The sequence below is a fragment of the Bufo gargarizans genome, chromosome 3 (assembly GCF_014858855.1).
Source record: "Bufo gargarizans isolate SCDJY-AF-19 chromosome 3, ASM1485885v1, whole genome shotgun sequence".
NCBI classification, from domain to species: domain Eukaryota; kingdom Metazoa; phylum Chordata; class Amphibia; order Anura; family Bufonidae; genus Bufo; species Bufo gargarizans.
In genome coordinates, this window is record NC_058082.1 from 401896176 (window position 1) to 401914785 (window position 18610).

An 18610-nucleotide genomic window follows, 5' to 3' on the forward strand; every position below is an offset into this window, starting at 1 on the left:
TTCTCCACTGTGTTATTGAAGAGAACATGGTAGGCTCTGAGAGCGGCACATGCCATGTTATCTATTAGGCTGCGCAGCTTCTTCCCATCTCTACCGCAAGAGCCGCATGTGACTTGAGAGCCGGGGGTTGGCCACCCCTGCATTAGCACATTGCTAATGTCAGCCAGCTTAATACCCATTTTTCAGGTGACAGAAACCCTTTAAAGTGGAGGTCACTGTTGATATCTTTTTACTACACACTGAAACATAAAATGAAATAGATTAAATATACCTGTGCAAAGCTGGGTCCTTCTGCTAGTGTGTGTGTGTGTATGTGTGTATGTGTATGTGTATGTGTGTATATGTATATATATATATATATATATATATATATATATATATAATATATGAGTTTGTCTGTCTGTTCTTAATGCACGACCAAACGACTGGACCGATCACCAAATTTGGCACACGGTTACATCAGGTGTCCGGGAAAGTTTTAGACCGGGTCTCTGCTCTCTAGGACGTACCGTTTCTGAGAGATTCCCAACTAATGGCCTGCATTAGCCAATACAAGCCCCCAACTGCCATGCACACGGTCACATGTCCTTTATCAGCCAATAGACGCTCGCAGGCTCTTGGTCTCCACATACACACTGTTTTACTCCAGGTTTCCATAACAACCCAGCCATTTTTCTTCACAGCTCAGCAGACCGTATTACACAATAGACTTACATATACAGCAAACAGTATGACACAGGATATGATTAGATACACAGCTCAGCGGGCAGTATTACACAGGATAGGATATTAGATACACTGGTCAGCGGACAGTATTGCACATGATAGGATTAGATACACAGCTCAGCAGACAGTATCACACAGGATAGGATTAGATACACAGCTCAGCGGACAGTGGGGTGAGGTGCTGTAGAGGTCACGGTTATGGGGATACTGTCTATCTTTTAATGACACACAAACATTAAATGAAATAGATTAAATATCCCCGTGCAAAGCTGGGTCCTTCTGCTAGTCTCTTATATTTATTAAAATGAGTTACTGTTTGTCCCAACGTCTCTCTGTCTTTTCTTTTATGCGTGACCAAACGACTGGACCAATCTTAACTAAATTTGGCACACAGGTACATCAGGTGTCCGGGAAGATTTTAGACCGGGTCTCGGCTCTCTAGGATGTACCGTTCCTGAGATATTCCCCAAAAAATTAGCTGCATTAGCCAATACAAGCCTGCAAGTCTTTCTCTTCAAATCCCAACTGCCATACACACTGTCACATGTCCCTAATCGGCCAATAGAAGCTCGCAGGCTCTTGGTCTAAACATACACACAGTTTTACTCCAGACTTTCATAACAACCCAGCCATTTTTCTTCACTGCTGTAGGTCAGCTTTAGGCTAGGGCTACACGACGACATGTGTTGCTTGACAATATGTCTCACTACACATGGGGCACAACTACACTGCGACGCCATTGCCTAGCATTATAAAAATTGTGCGACAAAATGTCGAGCGACACATGTTGTCGTGCAGCCCTAGCCTTAAAGGGGCAGTGCGCTGTAGACATCATTGTTAAGGGGCAGTGATCATTATTTAAAGGGCAGCTGCTATGGAGCTCACTGTTAAAGGGCGGGCACTGTGGAGGTCACTGTTAAAGGGGCGTTCACTGTGGATGTTACTATTAACGGGGCAGGCCGCTGTGGAGGTTACTGTTAAAGGGGTTTGCATTGTAGAGGTCACTGTTAAGGGGGCAGGGGCCATTATTAAAGAGGCAGCTGCTGTGGTGATCACTGTTAAGACAGCAAGGTACTGTGGAGGTCACTGTTAAGGGAACGGGGAACTGTGGCAGTCAATGTTAAAGGGACGTGTGCTGTTAAGGGGGCAGGAACCAGTGGAGGACCCAGATAAGGGGATGGTCCCCTATGGAGGTCAGGCTTAAGGGGCGGGGTGCTGTGAAGGTCACCGTTAAGGGGACGGGCCCATGAGGAGGTCAATGTTAAGGAAGTGGGGTGCTGTGAAACTCACAGTTAAAGGGATGGGCTGCTGTGAAGGTCAAATTTGAGGGGATGGGCTGCCGTGGAGGTCCTATTTAAAGGAGGCGGGGCACTGTGGGGGGGGGTACTGTCGATATCTTTTAACGACACACAGAAACATTTAAATGAAATAGATGAAATATATTAACGACTCAATCCATAAATTTGGGCCATAATCTTTTACTAATACAATTCATATAATTATTATTATTTTTTTTTTATTCGGATGTAGATACAGGTTGTGGAACAATTTACACGTCTGATGATAGAGGTATAGTTTATTCCAAATCTCTGGAGAAACATCTGTACACCAAGACAGGAGGAGAGACTGATTTCACTAATGTAACATCCCTGCGTGGTGTTTTTATGACCAGTGTACTCTCTGAAGGTTAGTGGAGGCTTATTCTGTTTGCCTGCTGGGGGTGTCGCGTTCCTCAAGTATAGAAGTATCATGGATTCCCTAACTTAATTTCTCGCCCATTTTCCTTGGGGGACACAGACCTTGGGTATATCTCAGCTCCCTAGGAGGCGTGACACTAAGTAAAACTGTTAAGCCCCTCCTCCATCAGCTATACCCTCAGCCTGGAGATAGAGGCTACCAGTTTTTAGCTTAGTGTCCAAGGAGGCAAGACACTCCCTGCTACTGCAGGGCTGTTTTCTCCTTGTTGTAATTTTATTTTATTTTTGTTTTTTCCTAGGGATACCAGAGACGCATTGGGCCTCTCTGCTCTCCCGGGGTGAGCTGCGCCAGTGCCAACTTATTTGCACTGCTGCCTCCCCCACAGAAGCAATAGGAGGATCTGGGCAGCAATGGCTCCCCTACATCCCGCCAGCTAGGGGGTCGCCCGCACGCAAAGCCCCTCTCCCAGCTTCCTGCCACTGCGGTGCCAGTAGCTGAAGGGGCGACCCTGCTGGAAGGAACTGAGGGTGAAGACAGGTGAGATGGCTTTTCCAGCCCATACCCCGTCCCTATCGGCAAGCATGTACCCCTCTGGGTAAGGGGGGCACCCGTGGTCGCTCATTCTGAGCGCTCCAGCAGACCCTCCCCAGCTCCCCTCCGTGTATCCTGCACCCCCACGCCGTTTTCCCCCATTTTCAGGCTACTCTTCAAGACGGCTGATCTCTCCCTCTCTCCCTCCCGCCGCCGCCCGCTCCGTTCCGAACGGGGGGCGGGGCTTATGCCCGACATGACCATATCGGCATCGGCGGGGCAGGGGACAATGGTGGCAGAAGGTCACCCACCTGGGAATAATCGCCGCACTCTTGGGGCCTGCGGGCCCTTTATTTCATGGCATCCTGCTTCTTCTTAGCCCTGCGAGTTTTTTCGGCAGCAGGGGGCGTGGCTTACGCGCGCGCGCGCCATTTTGGGGGCGGAGTTAGGTTCTCCTTCACAGGAGACATTTCAAGCGCTGGAGGGGGCGGAGCTTGTTCCCCGCGCTTCTGCTGAATTCTTCCCTCCTAGACAGGAAGCTGGGACACGTGGGGGACTCTGAGCACCTGGTATATCGCTCGGCTTCTGTGGGCGCTATCTGCAGGCTCTCTGCTGTTTGCTGCTCCCTGCTGCTGCTGCTGCTGCAGCTGCTGCTGATCCTTCTCTACTCCTGACGTTCTTCTGAGGCACTGGTAGGACAGTTAACCCTCTCCTAACCCTCCTGGTCATAGCTGCTATATCCCTTGTGGTCTCTGTATTGGGGTACGACCACTTTTCAGCATGTCAGATCCCACGGGTGCCCCCAAACCCTGGTACCATGCCTGTACCGCCTGTAAGGAACTTTTTTCGTGTGGGCAATCTGAGCCGCATTGCCTTGCATGTCAGGCCCCGGTGCAGGGCCCGCTTTCCGCTGCGCCCCCCGGTGCCTCTGAACCCCCTGACTGGGCTAGGTCTCTGTCTCAGGCGGTGGAAAGCCTTACACACGTAGTGGGCCGTCTCGTGGATAGACCGCCTCTCCCGCAGGCTGCCACAATCCCTGTCGCACCCGCTGGGACTACCGTTTCTGCCGCCCCCACTGATTCCCTGCCTCCCAGCGAATCTTCCAGGGCCCGGCATATTCAGAAACGTTCAAGGGTTGAGCGCACATCTTCTCCAGATGCTTCGCTCTCTCCGCCATGCGTGCGAGCTCAGTCAAGTCTATCCTCTCAAAGGGATACGCTTTCTGAGGGAGAACTGGCGGATTCGGACGTGGACATGGACTCAGAGCTTCCGTCCACATTGGCGTCCGCGGTGGGGCATCTTATCACTAGCATCCGTGATACCTTTCACATACACGATGACCCCCCCAGCTCTGAACAGGCCGGCGTGTCCTTTCTTCGCCCCAGACAGGCCTCCAAGGTCTTTCCCATCCACGCAGATTTTTCTTCTGTGGTGTCCAAGGCTTGGACCCGGCCTAACGTCCGCTTTGTTACACCCAAAAAGCTGGACATTTGTTATCCCTTTCCAGCGGATTCTGTGACCACGTGGACGTCCCCGCCTAAGGTTGATCCTCCCGTGGCTCGCCTGTCCAAAAGCACTACTATTCCTGTACAAGACGGATCTTCCCTCCAGTCTGCTGAGGACCGTCGTACGGAATCCCTCTCCAAGGCCATATTTACTGCCTCTGGTTCGGCCCTTAGACCGGTCTTTGCCTCCGCCTGGGCTGGTAAAGCGGTCTCTGAATGGGGTTTGCAACTGGAACGGGAGTTAGGGTCGGACGTCCCTCTACAGGACCTCCGTTCCTTAGCCCAACTAATTGTCCAGGCCGGAAAATTTGTCTGTGAGGCCTCTCTTGATGCGGGTGCCCTCATTGCCCGTTCCTCTGCCCTGGCAGTTTCTGTCAGGAGGGAACTCTGGCTGAAGGTTTGGGCGGCGGACGCCGTTTCCAAACGCTCTTTGGCTGGCCTACCATTCACGGGTTCCCGCTTGTTCGGAACCCGTCTGGACGAACTTATATCTGAGGCCACGGGTGGGAAGAGTACTCACCTCCCCCAGTCCAGGCCGAGGGGCGCCCCCCGTGGTCGCGCTGGTTCGTCCCGTTTTCGGTCCTTTCGCAAGCCCACCGGGTCTAGACCCGCGGCCGGTTCTTCTTCCTCTGGCCCAGCCCAGGATAGACGCAAGAAGCCGTTTTTTCGGACGCAATCTACCTGGCGCAAGCCCCAGCCCACACGGGCTCCCACAGGCCAGCAGCCCTCTGCCTGAAGGTGCGCCCCCACCCACCCGGGTGGGGGGCCGCCTTCTACTGTTCAGGAACGTATGGCGGGCCCACATCTCAGACGCATGGGCGCTCGAGATTGTATCTTGCGGATACAAGATCGAATTTGCGTCCATTCCGCCAGACCGTTTCTTCCGGTCCCGTCCTCCGCGGGATCCCGTACGAGCGGCCGCCTTCTTCACGGCCATTCGCTCTCTAATGGACAAGGGTGTCGTCGCCCCCGTGCCTCCGACGGAAAGGTTCAGGGGGTTCTACTCGAACCTCTTTGTGGTTCCCAAGAAGGAAGGCTCAGTGCGACCGATCTTGGACCTAAAGCGCCTGAACCGTTTTCTCCGACTGCAGAGATTCCGGATGGAGTCTCTCAGGTCCGCAGTGGCCTCCCTGGAAAGAGGGGATTTCATGGCCGCAATCGACGTTCAGGATGCATATCTCCACGTTCCGGTTGCTCCATGTCATCACCGCTTCCTGCGCTTCGCGGTGGGGGACGATCACTTCCAATTCGTCGCCCTTCCCTTTGGTCTGGCGACGGCTCCTCGAGTATTCACCAAGGTCCTGGCCCCTGTCTTGGCCCTTCTGCGTTCAAGAAGTGTTTTTCTTCTCCCTTACTTGGACGACATCTTGGTCAAGGCACCCTCCTTCTCTCAGGCATCCGGCAGTGTGGGACTCACTCTGGAGACCCTGACGCGGTTCGGTTGGATCATCAACCACCCCAAGTCTTCTCTTACCCCCTCCAGACGGCTGATCTTCCTGGGGATGCTCCTGGATACGGAGTTGGCGGAGGTCCGCCTCCCGTCGGACAAGCGTCTGGCCCTTTGCGGGTCTGTTCGCAGTCTCCTCCGTCATCACCGCCCTTCCCTCAGATCCAGCATGCGGTTGTTGGGGAAGATGGTTGCCTGTTTCGAAGCGGTGCCGTTCGCACAATTCCGATCCCGCACCTTTCAGAGGGCAATTCTGTCGGCCTGGGACAAATCACCGAGGAGTCTGGACAGGACCTTTCTTCTGCCTCCCCTGGCTCGGGCTTCCCTCAGCTGGTGGTTGCATATCCCTCTACGGGGGAGGTCCTTCCTCCCACTGAACTGGCTGGTGATTACCACCGATGCCAGCTTACGGGGGTGGGGGGGGGTTTTCCCTCCCCGGTCCGTCCAGGGCGTTTGGTCTCTATCGGAGTCCAGACTTCCAATCAATATTCTGGAACTGAGGGCGATTCTTCTGTCCCTCAGACACTGGACCCATCTACTGAGGGGCCACCCTGTTCGGATCCAATCGGACAATGCCACGGCTGTGGCATACATAAACCATCAGGGAGGCACTCGCAGCGCTGCAGCGATGCAAGAGGTGACCCTCATTCTCCTCTGGGCGGAGGCGCATGTGCCGGCCTTATCCGCGATTTACATCCCGGGGGTGGACAACTGGGCGGCGGATTTCCTGAGCCGGTCCACCATCGACCCGGGAGAATGGTCCCTGCACCCAGAGGTGTTCGAAGCCCTTTGTCTTCGCTGGGGTCGCCCCGACGTGGACCTCATGGCTTCCAAATTCAACCACAAGGTCCCCCGATACCTGGCCAGGGCACGGGACCCGAAGGCGTACGGCGCCGACGCGCTCGTCCTTCCGTGGCGCGAATTCTCCCTTCTGTACGTCTTTCCTCCTTTCCCCCTCCTGCCACGGGTTCTTCGGAGGATCGCGGCAGAGGGCGTTCCCGCGATTCTGATCGCCCCGGATTGGCCCCGCCGGTCTTGGTACGCCGACCTAATGTTGCTGTTGGCAGACGCACCGTGGCCACTGCCCTCCAGGGAAGACCTTCTCTCTCAGGGACCGATCTTCCACGAGCATTTAGGCTCGCTACGTTTGACGGCGTGGCTATTGAGACCGCCGTCTTAACGCGACGGGGTTTCTCCGCGGACGTAGTCCGCACCATGATCCGTGCTCGTAAGCCCGTGTCCTCTAGGATCTACTATCGGGTTTGGAGGTCCTATCTGGGGTTCTGTGAGTCCCGGAGCATCCCACCTCTCCGGTTTTCTCTTCCCACGATCCTGTCCTTCCTCCAGTCGGGTCTGGACCTGGGGCTGAGCCTCAGTTCTCTGAAGGGACAGATTTCGGCGCTGTCTATTCTTCTCCAGCTTCTCCAGCGTCCCCTGGCCCCTCTGGGGCCAATTAAGACCTTCTTACAAGGGGTGGCTCACTCTGTTCCGCCGTACCGCCCTCCAGTTCCATCCTGGGACCTGAATGTGGTGCTCTCGGCGCTCCAATCAGCCCCCTTCGAGCCTTTACGGGAGGTCTCCCTTCGCCTTCTGTCCTGCAAGGTCATCTTTCTTGTGGCCATCACATCTCTCCGACGGGTGTCGGAGTTAGCGGCTCTTTCTTGCTCCGAACCTTTCCTGATCTTCCACCAGGATAAGGTTGTGCTTCGGCCTGTCCCGTCCTTCCTGCCAAAGGTGGTCTCCGCCTTTCACATCAATGAGGACATCGTCCTTCCGTCGCTCTGTCCCTCTCCTTCCCACCCCAGAGAACGGGAACTGCACCGTCTGGATGTGGTCAGGGCGTTGAAGATTTATCTGGAGGTCACCGGATCCTTTCGGCGCACGGACTCCCTGTTTGTGGTTCCGGAGGGTTCGCGCAAGGGTTTGGCGGTCTCCAAGGTGGCTATTGCCCGTTTCATTAAACTGGCGGTGTCTGAGGCTTATCGAGCCAAGGGTAGAGCTCCGCCTTTCAGCGTCACTGCTCATTCCACCAGAGCAGTCGGAGCTTCCTGGGCGCAGAGGCATCGGGCCTCGGCTGAACAGTTGTGCAAAGCAGCCACTTGGTCCTCTCTGCACACTTTCACAAGGTTCTATAGAGTGCATACGCATGCATCAGCGGATGCTGCTTTGGGCCGCCTGGTTTTGCAGGCAGCGGTTTCCTGATGCTCCGGTGGTGGTCCGCCTTGGGTTTGTGGTCCCTCCCTTCTTGGACTGCTCTTGAACGTCCCAAGGTCTGTGTCCCCCAAGGAAAATGGGCGAGAAAAGGAGATTTTTGTATAACTTACCAGTTAAATCTCTTTCTCGCTCTTCCTTGGGGGACACAGCACCCACCCTTCTGTGTTTGGTTACAGGGTTATGGTCTGGCGCCCCGTTGGGTTGCTGGCTGGTTGTTTCCGTTATTGGTTGTTATCCTTTCACTACTTGGACACGCAACTGGTAGCCTCTATCTCCAGGCTGAGGGTATAGCTGATGGAGGAGGGGCTTAACAGTTTTACTTAGTGTCACGCCTCCTAGGGAGCTGAGCTATACCCAAGGTCTGTGTCCCCCAAGGAAGAGCGAGAAAGAGATTTAACTGGTAAGTTATACAAAATCTCCTTTTTCCAGATAACTCTATCCATTCAGTCATTTCATTTGACCGAGGAGGTGAATGGAGCCCCATCAATAAACCTGAAAATACAGAATGTGACTCAACAGCCAAAGATAAGGCAAAGGTGCAGAGTATATTTTTTTATTTTTTAAAGCATTTTTATCAATTCTTGATAAAAAATGATTATTTGGGTTATTGGTAGGATGTCTTTACTAGTGGTTTTTATCAATGTAAACACATGTTCTGGGCTTGTAAATCTAACTTTTTTTTTTTTTTTTTTTTTTTTTTTCTTTTGACTTTGTACGTACATGCAAAATGTTCTGTCAGCAATTTTTATTGGAACTCTGATGGAGTTTATTATAAGTTAATAGAATCTGCTAAGATTCAATGCTGCCCCTTTGGCCATGGAACTAATGTGAACTTAGAAAAAAGACACCGTATGTTGAAGGGTTGTCCCATCTCTGTCTTTCATGGCCAACATGGGAATGACCCACAATAAGCACAAGCCCAGGGTGGTTGGTCTTAAGGAAACAGTATAGCTTGTTCACTGCTATAGAAGGTTACAGAAGCAGTGGCACAATTGCTGCTTGGCTGGCTTCCGTAATTCCGCCTCCTCGTATCGACGTGTACTGTGGTTTATTCCTATCTCTGCCATTAAAGGCTGAGAGTGAACAACTTCTTTAAGGCTCGTTTCACACTAGCACTAAACTGTTCCTCTGTCGGAGTTCATCGTATCCGGGATAGCCAGATACTATCTTTCCCCGCCAGAGCCTATTGTATAAAGCAACTTGATGACTATTTGCCCTTATTACTGACACATTTTGGTGCATTATCCTGGATGAAAATTATCATTTTTTTCTTTTGTGTTTTTATCTGTGCCACAGTGTAGTTTACACATACATGCCCAATACAGCATGTCGCAGAATCTTGCAGTCCCGCTACCACCATTGTCCGAGCCAAATGCTATAGGAATAGTTATTGCTCATGGTAAGTGACCTTACATAAGCAGATGGCTGGATTGCTTTGCTATGTGCTTTAATCACTGTATTATCATGTCACAGGCAGTGTGGGAGATGCTGTGTCTGTCGCGAATCCCAATGTGTACCTTTCGGATGATGGTGGTTACTCATGGACCCGGGTGCTGCTTGGTCCTCACCATTATGCAATCTTGGATTCTGGAGGGCTTATTGTGGCGATACAACAAAGCGAAATGCCTGTCAACACAATCAAGTGAGGAAAAAATAGTTTATTGGCCTTGAGTAAAGGGTTCTTTACATGCCTTGAACGAGCTCTGATCACCATTATAACTAGATGATTGGTACTTGTTTAAAGGGGCATCCCTCATACAGGTTGCATATTTACATGCAGAGATGTGCTGCCACCAAAACAGGATTTTGGTGGCCGCATAAAAGATCTAATAAGCTGCCAGACAAACTTTGTCAGCTGATCAGTGGGGTGTTTAAGTTGGACGATGATCTTCCGAACAAATGTTTCTATGAAAGTTCATTCCGGATCATAGGCCCAAGTAAAAGGGCCTTATTAATGCACACCAGTATTTTAAAGGGCATCAAACAGAGAAAGGCTCACCTTACAAGCCGAAATGCGTCAGTTTTTTTATGTGACAAATAAAAAGAGAAGAGATAACGCATCCAATAAGTCCTGGTTTTGTATAGCTTACACAAAAATGTTGATCTGGGTCTTATTAAACACTAGGTGATGAGATATAGGGACATGATGACTTAAATGTTAACAGCATTAGCTTTTTAAGGGTAGGTTCACATTGTCAGCACATAACTCTGTTGTAGCAGAGGAGCAGGCTACTAGAGTTAGCAGAACATTGCTGGATCCCCATTCACCAGGGGCGTAACTACCATAGTGGCAGACCATGTGACTGCTATGGGGCCCAGGGCAAGAGGGGGCCCAGTCTTAGTTGGAATTATCTCCTCTTCTACTGGGGGTGAAAACTTGGTCAGGACTCTACCCTCTAAAGCAGGGGTGCACAACGTTTCCTAGTTGGGGGCCACATTGCCAGACTGAACCAATGACGAGGGCCGAAATTAAAATTTAAAGGTGTATTAACAACTAAAATGTTGTACTTATGGCATATTGAACATACATTATATACCATTAATGTCTAGTTACACTTCCAGGACTCCCATCTAATGGGAGAAATACATGAAAAATACATGTGAGCAGCCACAAGACATAGGCATACATGTCTGTTACCAGATGGTTGGGGGCCGCACAGAATGGTATCGAGGGCCGCATGTGGCCCCCGGGCCGCAGGTTGTGCACCCCTGCTCTAAAGGAACAACTTTTAGCAAATGAGGCAGTGGAAAAAATGGCCCAATGGTCATTGAAAAGGGTTTAGGGCAGAAACCCTTCTGTCCTGTGGGGTGGGGGGTCTGGTGTGATCCTTGCTATGGGGCCTTTACTTCTCTATGTACACCACTGCCATTCACTATATTGGAATCTGGCAGGTTTCCATCATAAATGCAGGGTTTGTGCCAGACAAATACTGTGCCATGTATGATTGTAACCCACCGGATCCCTGTTGGATACTGTTATAGAGAAAGGGAATCCGGCGAAGTGCATCTATTCCCAGTAACTTGTGCAGTCTGCTTCCCTTCCGAAACTCACTACTGGAATGTTGCAAATGTGAACTAAAAGATCCTTGTATAAATTGATGATGATATTACAGTTTAAACCAACCTAGGGGAATAATAGTGGTGGTAGCAGTCTTGTATTTCCTGTTCCTGATATTCTTAAATTTTATGCCATACTACAGTTAAGCTAGAATGTATCAAAAAGAAATTTATTAGCCATTCTTGGGTGCAAAAGTAAAATACCAGATTTATTCTCATCTTGAAGGGGTGTGATACTGGTGATGAGCAAGTTCTGTTACGTGTATTATTCCAATTAACTGTTCTACAAATGTGTTTCCATTTACCTAGATTTTCTACAGATGAAGGCCAGTGCTGGTTCTTCTATAATTTTTCCAAGGATCCTCTAATGTTCACAGGTCTGGCTTCTGAACCAGGCGCCCGTTCCCTAAATGTTACTGTATGGGGATATCAGCCAGGTTTTCTTCATCGCATTTGGTTGTCGTATACTATAGACTTTGCTGTTCTTCTTAAGCAAAGCTGTAAGTGTGAATTAAAATCTATATCATTGTGTGTGATGAGAAATGCACACTGAAGTATGGCAGTGATAAAGTTCATATATGGGGTTGTCTGACCAAAAAATGGTGTGCTCCCGGAATTCAGCATGACCAGGGGGCATATTTATGAAACGGTCTAAAAGAAAAACTGTTTGTTGTCCATAGAAACCATTCACAGCACAGATTCCATTTCTCAAGTTCAGAATATGAAAGCTGTACTGTGATTGGTGGCTGTGGGCAATAAAAACTGTAACGGACCGTTTCAGCAGACAAGGGGTTAAAATCCGTTTAGGCGATATGCCCCTTTCCGAGAGACAGGCACAGCTACTGCAGAACACCAACCTCCCGAACTGGATACAAAATAGCACTCCAAACTGGAACCTCGCAAATAGCTGTCAGTCAGACGAACAGGAAAAGCGTACAGTCTGCTTACACTCCTGGCAATCAGTCTCCAACAGCATACAGGGAATCCCCCCAATAACGAGACAAGGCTCCGTGTTGAGGGTCAAGCAGTGATCTGAAGTGCTGGCACACCCAGCCTGGTTTTTATTACAGTTTGTTGCAGATACAACATATCCCCACAATGCATCATGGTTTCCTCCCCTCTGTCCCGGAGACGACCGAAAACAATCCAATTATCTCTCAGGACAAAGGGGAGATCACCAATACACATGTGGAGACAACAGGACAGGAATCACCACCCAAACACACAATGGCACACCCCCACAGCAAACACAGACATTTAACATATCCCCAGATAGCTCAAGTCTGAGTGCATATCATTAGGTGAATGGCACTCAGAATACATGAATACAATAATATTAGCTATCTGGGTGCCCTCACATAACATACAATTTAACCGAACGCATAATAACATAAAATACAATTCTACAGACAGATTTAAGCTGTGCGGCCGGTCTGTCTTCTCCTTTAAAGTTACTATGGGCCATAATCCTGAGGCAAGAGGCCTTCAAACAGCCCTCTCCAAAACACCGTGGTGAGGTTGGTTTCGCCACACATCTCCCCCCCCCCCAGGGAAGACTAACCAGATACCTGACCTTACGCCGGTCGGTACCTGAGTTAGTCTGGCAGCCCACCCACAACCCAATACTGGACCTGTAGAATTTAGTAGGCTGTCTCTGTCCAGTGAATCCACCAAGATTATATTGGTAGCTGGTACTCCCGGTCTCTGAGTTGCTCCCTGGCTTGAAGTGGAGGTTGCTTTGTGGGCAGGGATCAGCGGTACTCTGCCCTGGTGCCAGCGTTACCACGGAAGAAGCCTGGTTGGAGTCTGGTTGTTGGAGGGGGAAACCGACTGTCTCCCCTTTGGCTAAACTGCCCTGTTGCTGGGGGACAGGAACAACTGTCCCTACCCCCTGTGCTGTAAGTGCAGAGACCACGGTCCCATCTGCACAGTTGTGGGGCTTACTGTCTCCCCCTGGTGCGTTAAGCTGCCGCTGGGGAGAGGGGGTAACGAGCTCCTCTCCCATACATACTTCCAGCCGCTGGGGAGGGCGACCGACCGCCTCCGCTCCCAATACAGTGTCCTGCTGCTGGGGAAAGGAGACTGGGCTCTCTATTCCCTGTAGGACACTCTGCCGCTGGGGGACAGGACCGACTGTCTCTGCCCCCTGTAACTCCATCTGCCGCTGGGGAATGGACACTCGGCTCCCAATTTCCCAAAAATCATGCTGCTGCTGGGGGGCAGGAACAACTACCTCTGCCCCCTGTAACTCAGCCTGCCACTGGGGAGGGAGGCCGCTGTTCTCCTCTCCCTGCACTTCACACTGCCTTCCCGGCATATCACTCTGCTGCTGGGGGGCAGGAACAACTACCTCTGCCCCCTGTAACTCAGCCTGCCGCTGGGGAGGGAGGCCGCTGATCTCCCCTCCCTGCACTTCACACTGCCGCTGGGGAATGGAGACTAGGCTCCCAATTCCCAAAAAATCATGCTGCTGCTGGGGGGCAGGAACAACTACCTCTGCCCCCTGTAACTCAGCCTGCCGCTGGGGAGGGAGGCCGCTGCTCTCCCCTCCCTGCACTTCACACTGCCGCTGGGGAATGGAGACTGGGCTCCCACTGTCCCGCAACCGTAACTTCCGATGGAGGTCCACCCAACGTGACAGCTGACCGTCACCTTCTGCCCGGTATAGTAGGGTCTTAGACACTAGATTCCTCACGAACTTCACGTATTTCTCAGCTGGATTGGGTCCGAAGAAGTTCAGCCGCAACCACATCATACGGTCAAATTCCTCCACAGAGTATCTGTACTCCACTGCTGGTTCCATCCTGGTGCTTTTAGGGTCGCTGTACTGAGACATGCGTTGCCCTTAAATTGTAGAATCCACAGAAATGGTGTCTCCTGTAGCTGTCCTTCTGGCTGTAGGAACGATCCCGCTGCTTGCCACCAATGTAACGGACCGTTTCAGCAGACAAGGGGTTAAAATCCGTTTAGGCGATATGCCCCTTTCCGAGAGACAGGCACAGCTACTGCAGAACACCAACCTCCCGAACTGGATACAAAATAGCACTCCAAACTGGAACCTCGCAAATAGCTGTCAGTCAGACGAACAGGAAAAGCGTACAGTCTGCTTACACTCCTGGCAATCAGTCTCCAACAGCATACAGGGAATCCCCCCAATAACGAGACAAGGCTCCGTGTTGAGGGTCAAGCAGTGATCTGAAGTGCTGGCACACCCAGCCTGGTTTTTATTACAGTTTGTTGCAGATACAACATATCCCCACAATGCATCATGGTTTCCTCCCCTCTGTCCCGGAGACGACCGAAAACAATCCAATTATCTCTCAGGACAAAGGGGAGATCACCAATACACATGTGGAGACAACAGGACAGGAATCACCACCCAAACACACAATGGCACACCCCCACAGCAAACACAGACATTTAACATATCCCCAGATAGCTCAAGTCTGAGTGCATATCATTAGGTGAATGGCACTCAGAATACATGAATACAATAATATTAGCTATCTGGGTGCCCTCACATAACATACAATTTAACCGAACGCATAATAACATAAAATACAATTCTACAGACAGATTTAAGCTGTGCGGCCGGTCTGTCTTCTCCTTTAAAGTTACTATGGGCCATAATCCTGAGGCAAGAGGCCTTCAAACAGCCCTCTCCAAAACACCGTGGCGAGGTTGGTTTCGCCACAAAAACTATTCCATCAGTGACTCCAAATATTATTTCAAGGCCATGACTGCAGTCCTAATGGGGCTGTGCCACAAAGAAAGAAGGATAGGACTTGAAAATATGTCATGAATCTGTACATTGTATGTTAAAAACTCTCAAGTCAGAACCTAAAGTAACAGTATGAAGTACTGTTACTTGTACCATGTAGAGATGGGTGTAGGGATCACTGAGGCAACTTGGGTTATAGAAAAGTTGCCTTGTCATTTTATTTTGCAGACATATTATTGATATATCATTGTAATGTTTAATAAATTACAGTTTTGTCATCCTTCTATTTCTTTTGCACTTTATTAGGTGAAAATAAGGATTATACCCCATGGTTGGCACACTCTACAGACCCAGGAGCACCATCTGATGGATGTGTTTTGGGTTATAAAGAACAATATCAACGCCTTAAAAAATCCTCCATGTGCCAGAATGGCCGGGATTATCTAGTCGGCCGGGAATCTGTTAACTGTAGTTGCACTCTGGATGACTACATGTGGTAATGACAAGTTGTATACTATCCTCATGAGATGACCTTGTGTATATTTACCCTGAAAGATTTTGAAACCTACTCTTCCTCTTTTCTCATAGTGACTTTGGATATTTTCGTAAAGAGAATGATTCCACATGTGTGGAGCAACCTGAACTCCAGGGCCATGAGCTTGATCTGTGTATAAATGGTGAAGAGGAGAAACTGACTACAAAAGGGTTTGTATGATCATGCTGAAATGGTGCCACCAATATATATTCTTATGATTAAAATTGTTCAGAGATTCTGATGACACGCATCCTTTTGACTTCCATTGCATTCAGCGTTTTTCAAATCACCAAACACCTCAAGTTTTTCAGACATCTATGCCACTATTGAAGCTAGTTTAGAAGTAGATATTGATTTATTTGGTTCCAAACAAGTTTGTATATGGTTTTGTCTCTTATGTCAATTAGGAAACAGGTGGCAGGTTCACTGAGAGCCAGAAATTGGAATCCCATAGTGGGGCAGTATTATACTTTTGCCTATAATTTCATGTGATCATTTCTCAACACAGAAGTAGCTGTGCACCATACACATTAGTCTAAACTTGATCAAAATGCACAATTTCAACCAAAACAAATGTTTTTCAGGTGACCTTTAACAACGGACAATTGTTTTATCCATCCGATTATAAAACAGAGTTAGAAAAGAAGTCGGCCATGTTCAATGTTTTTGTCAGACAAAAAGAACTTCCGTTCAAAGAAAGATCATTTGGGAACAAAATATCTTTCCCAGAAAAATCTTTCTTTCATCTTCTAGTTGCATTGAACGTGTATGGGCAGTTAGAAAAAACTGTAACGCCCAATATGGACTAAAATTTGTATGGCCCTGTCTGTGAAAGGAACGTTCCCCAAATAATTGTACGTTCATCTGCTGTTTTAACGATCAACCAATTTCTGTCTAATGTGTATAGCCACCTTTAATCAACAGACCCCACCAATCATCTAATGTGTATGAGGGTCTCGTGACTCTCCAATTTGCATCTGCATATGTTTTTTTTTCTCCTGCCCCCATTGATAGCACATGCATACTTTGCCAATAACCGCGTATGTGTGTACGAGGTAATGTAGAGAGTTGTGGGCAGACATATACTACTGACGAAAAAAGGGTTATTTGGCTTGTGGGTGAAATTTCAGGATAAACCTAAACACCTTTTACCTTTACAGGTAAACTTAATAAGACCTTCTCTAAACTTTTGAATGCACATGTCCAACTGTTCAATGTTTCAGTACTTTTTGCACAACTTGCTGTTCTCTAACAAGGAGCTGAATGGCAAAATTCACAACAGTTGTTTGATCCATGAGTTGACCAATACATTTCCTGGATCAATTGAGTTGACATTTAAACAGTCCTTCTCATCATGCTGTTCACATTTTGACATCATGAGCCCAAGACGACACCTAACAATTGATAAACAGTACCTCACCACTGCGAGGCTTTAAGCAGGATGTTCTTAGACGGAAGTGGCCACTGAGCTGAGTGTCAGTGTCATCAGAAGGTTGAGGGGAGCTCTAGTTTTATTTTTAGAAAAAAGCACATGAAAACCTTTTGAGGAAAAATAGGCATAGCTGGAGGCTACTTAGGGCTATTTAGTTGGCAAATTCTGGCAGTGAGGGACAGCTGAATATTGCAATTTAGATATTAGCAAACTATCTTTTGATAGTTTACAAACCAATCCTCTGTGACAGATACAGTTGTTACTAAAAGGGTGAACTCTGAGAACATGGCAAGCTATTTTTCCAGGATGTCCCCCATGATAGCACATGGGAGGTTGTCCTTATAGGCCTCTGTAGGGACAGCAAGCAATAGAGTTTAAAATGCCCCTCCCCACCCCCCTATCCAGTGTTCTTCCTGTCCCTACAGGGAGTTGCAAGAGAGGCCCTCTTGAGGGTGAAGAAAAATAAATGGAAGTAGCCGCAAGGCTACTAAGAGCTGGAACTGGGTCGGGTGGTGTCCGGCCATTCCTCACAGTTTCCTCAAGGCCCTGCTAGTACCTCTTTGCAAGGTTCCTAGCCTTCCCAGCTTACCTCTCTCCCACATGGCTGAGGTATCTGGGAGCCAAAGCTGCTTCCCTTCCGGGGACTCCGGGCTCGGCAGCGAGCATTCCTCCTCACACGGGAGCATAGCGGTGACGTCACTTCCGGGGAACGCTCCGTGTACAGGAGAGGTCGACTCTCCCCTAGAGGATAGAGTACCCAAGAAGGAAGGGGGGGGGGGGGGGCGAGGACCCTTAAGGTAAGATTATATAAAAAGGGAACCAGCAAGCAGTTTGGCTTGTCTGCTGCTCCAAATGAAGTCCCAGATGTCTACCAAGCCTGACTGAATTGGCTGGCGATGACTTACATAGCCCTGAGCAGGGGTAATTACCAAACCCTGCTTTATTCTGTTTATTGGTGTACACTAGTACTAAGGGAAAGTTCCTTTGTTAAATAGGGGGAAAAGGATCCGGGACATAGATCCCAGACAGAACCTAAAAAGAAAACAAGGAAATGTATTTCCTGTACTGGAAAGTTACAGGAATCATACAAAAAACAGCTGTGCCCTGATTGTATTGCATAACTTCTGAAGGAGGAACAGCCATCCTTCTCTTATCATAGACCTCAGATCAGAGAGGAAGTACAGGCTTCAGTTTGTAGCTTGATTTCTCCTCCACCAGTTTCTCCGCCAGCTTCAAAGAAATCTAGAATCCACCTGGAATCGGATTCAGACGAACAGGGCGAAAATACTCATTATTCGGAGTTAGAAGAAGAGTTAACCTTTCCCTCGGGTTCTTCTGTAAACCAGAAAAAATACCTCTTTTCTTTAGAAGACTTTTATTTGTTACTATCGGCGGTAGGAAAACTATGGAGGTGGAGGAGGTTCAGCAACCCAAAAATAACTTGACGAGATAGATATTTGGAGGATTATGGGCAAAGAAAAGGAAACGGTTTCCGGTTAATTCCAATCTGAGAGAGATGGAGAAATGGGAAGACGCAGAAAAACTTTCCATGCCTCGAGAATTCAGAAGTCGCCTTTTCTTTAATCCTGAGGATGCTAAATTATGGGAAGAAGTTCAAAAAATAGATGTCCAGCTAGCAAAAGTGGCAAAAAAGACTACCATCCCATTTGAAGACTCGTCCAATATTGAAAGATCCCATGGACCGAAAATCTGATGGACTCCTAAAAAGTTTGGGATTGTTCAT

At 49.0% G+C, this 18610-nt stretch overlaps 1 protein-coding gene across 1 annotated transcript in view; it reads left to right on the forward strand.

Moving 5' to 3' along the window:
• Positions 1–18610, forward strand: part of SORT1 (sortilin 1) — a 114341-nt gene that overhangs the window by 64532 nt on the left and 31199 nt on the right. Inside the window, exons 10-16 of the mRNA XM_044288323.1 lie at positions 2257–2412; positions 8551–8657; positions 9418–9520; positions 9595–9763; positions 11488–11678; positions 15206–15395; positions 15488–15604. Of these exons, the coding sequence (XP_044144258.1) occupies positions 2257–2412; positions 8551–8657; positions 9418–9520; positions 9595–9763; positions 11488–11678; positions 15206–15395; positions 15488–15604 (1033 nt within the window). The remainder of the gene's footprint in view (positions 1–2256; positions 2413–8550; positions 8658–9417; positions 9521–9594; positions 9764–11487; positions 11679–15205; positions 15396–15487; positions 15605–18610) is intronic.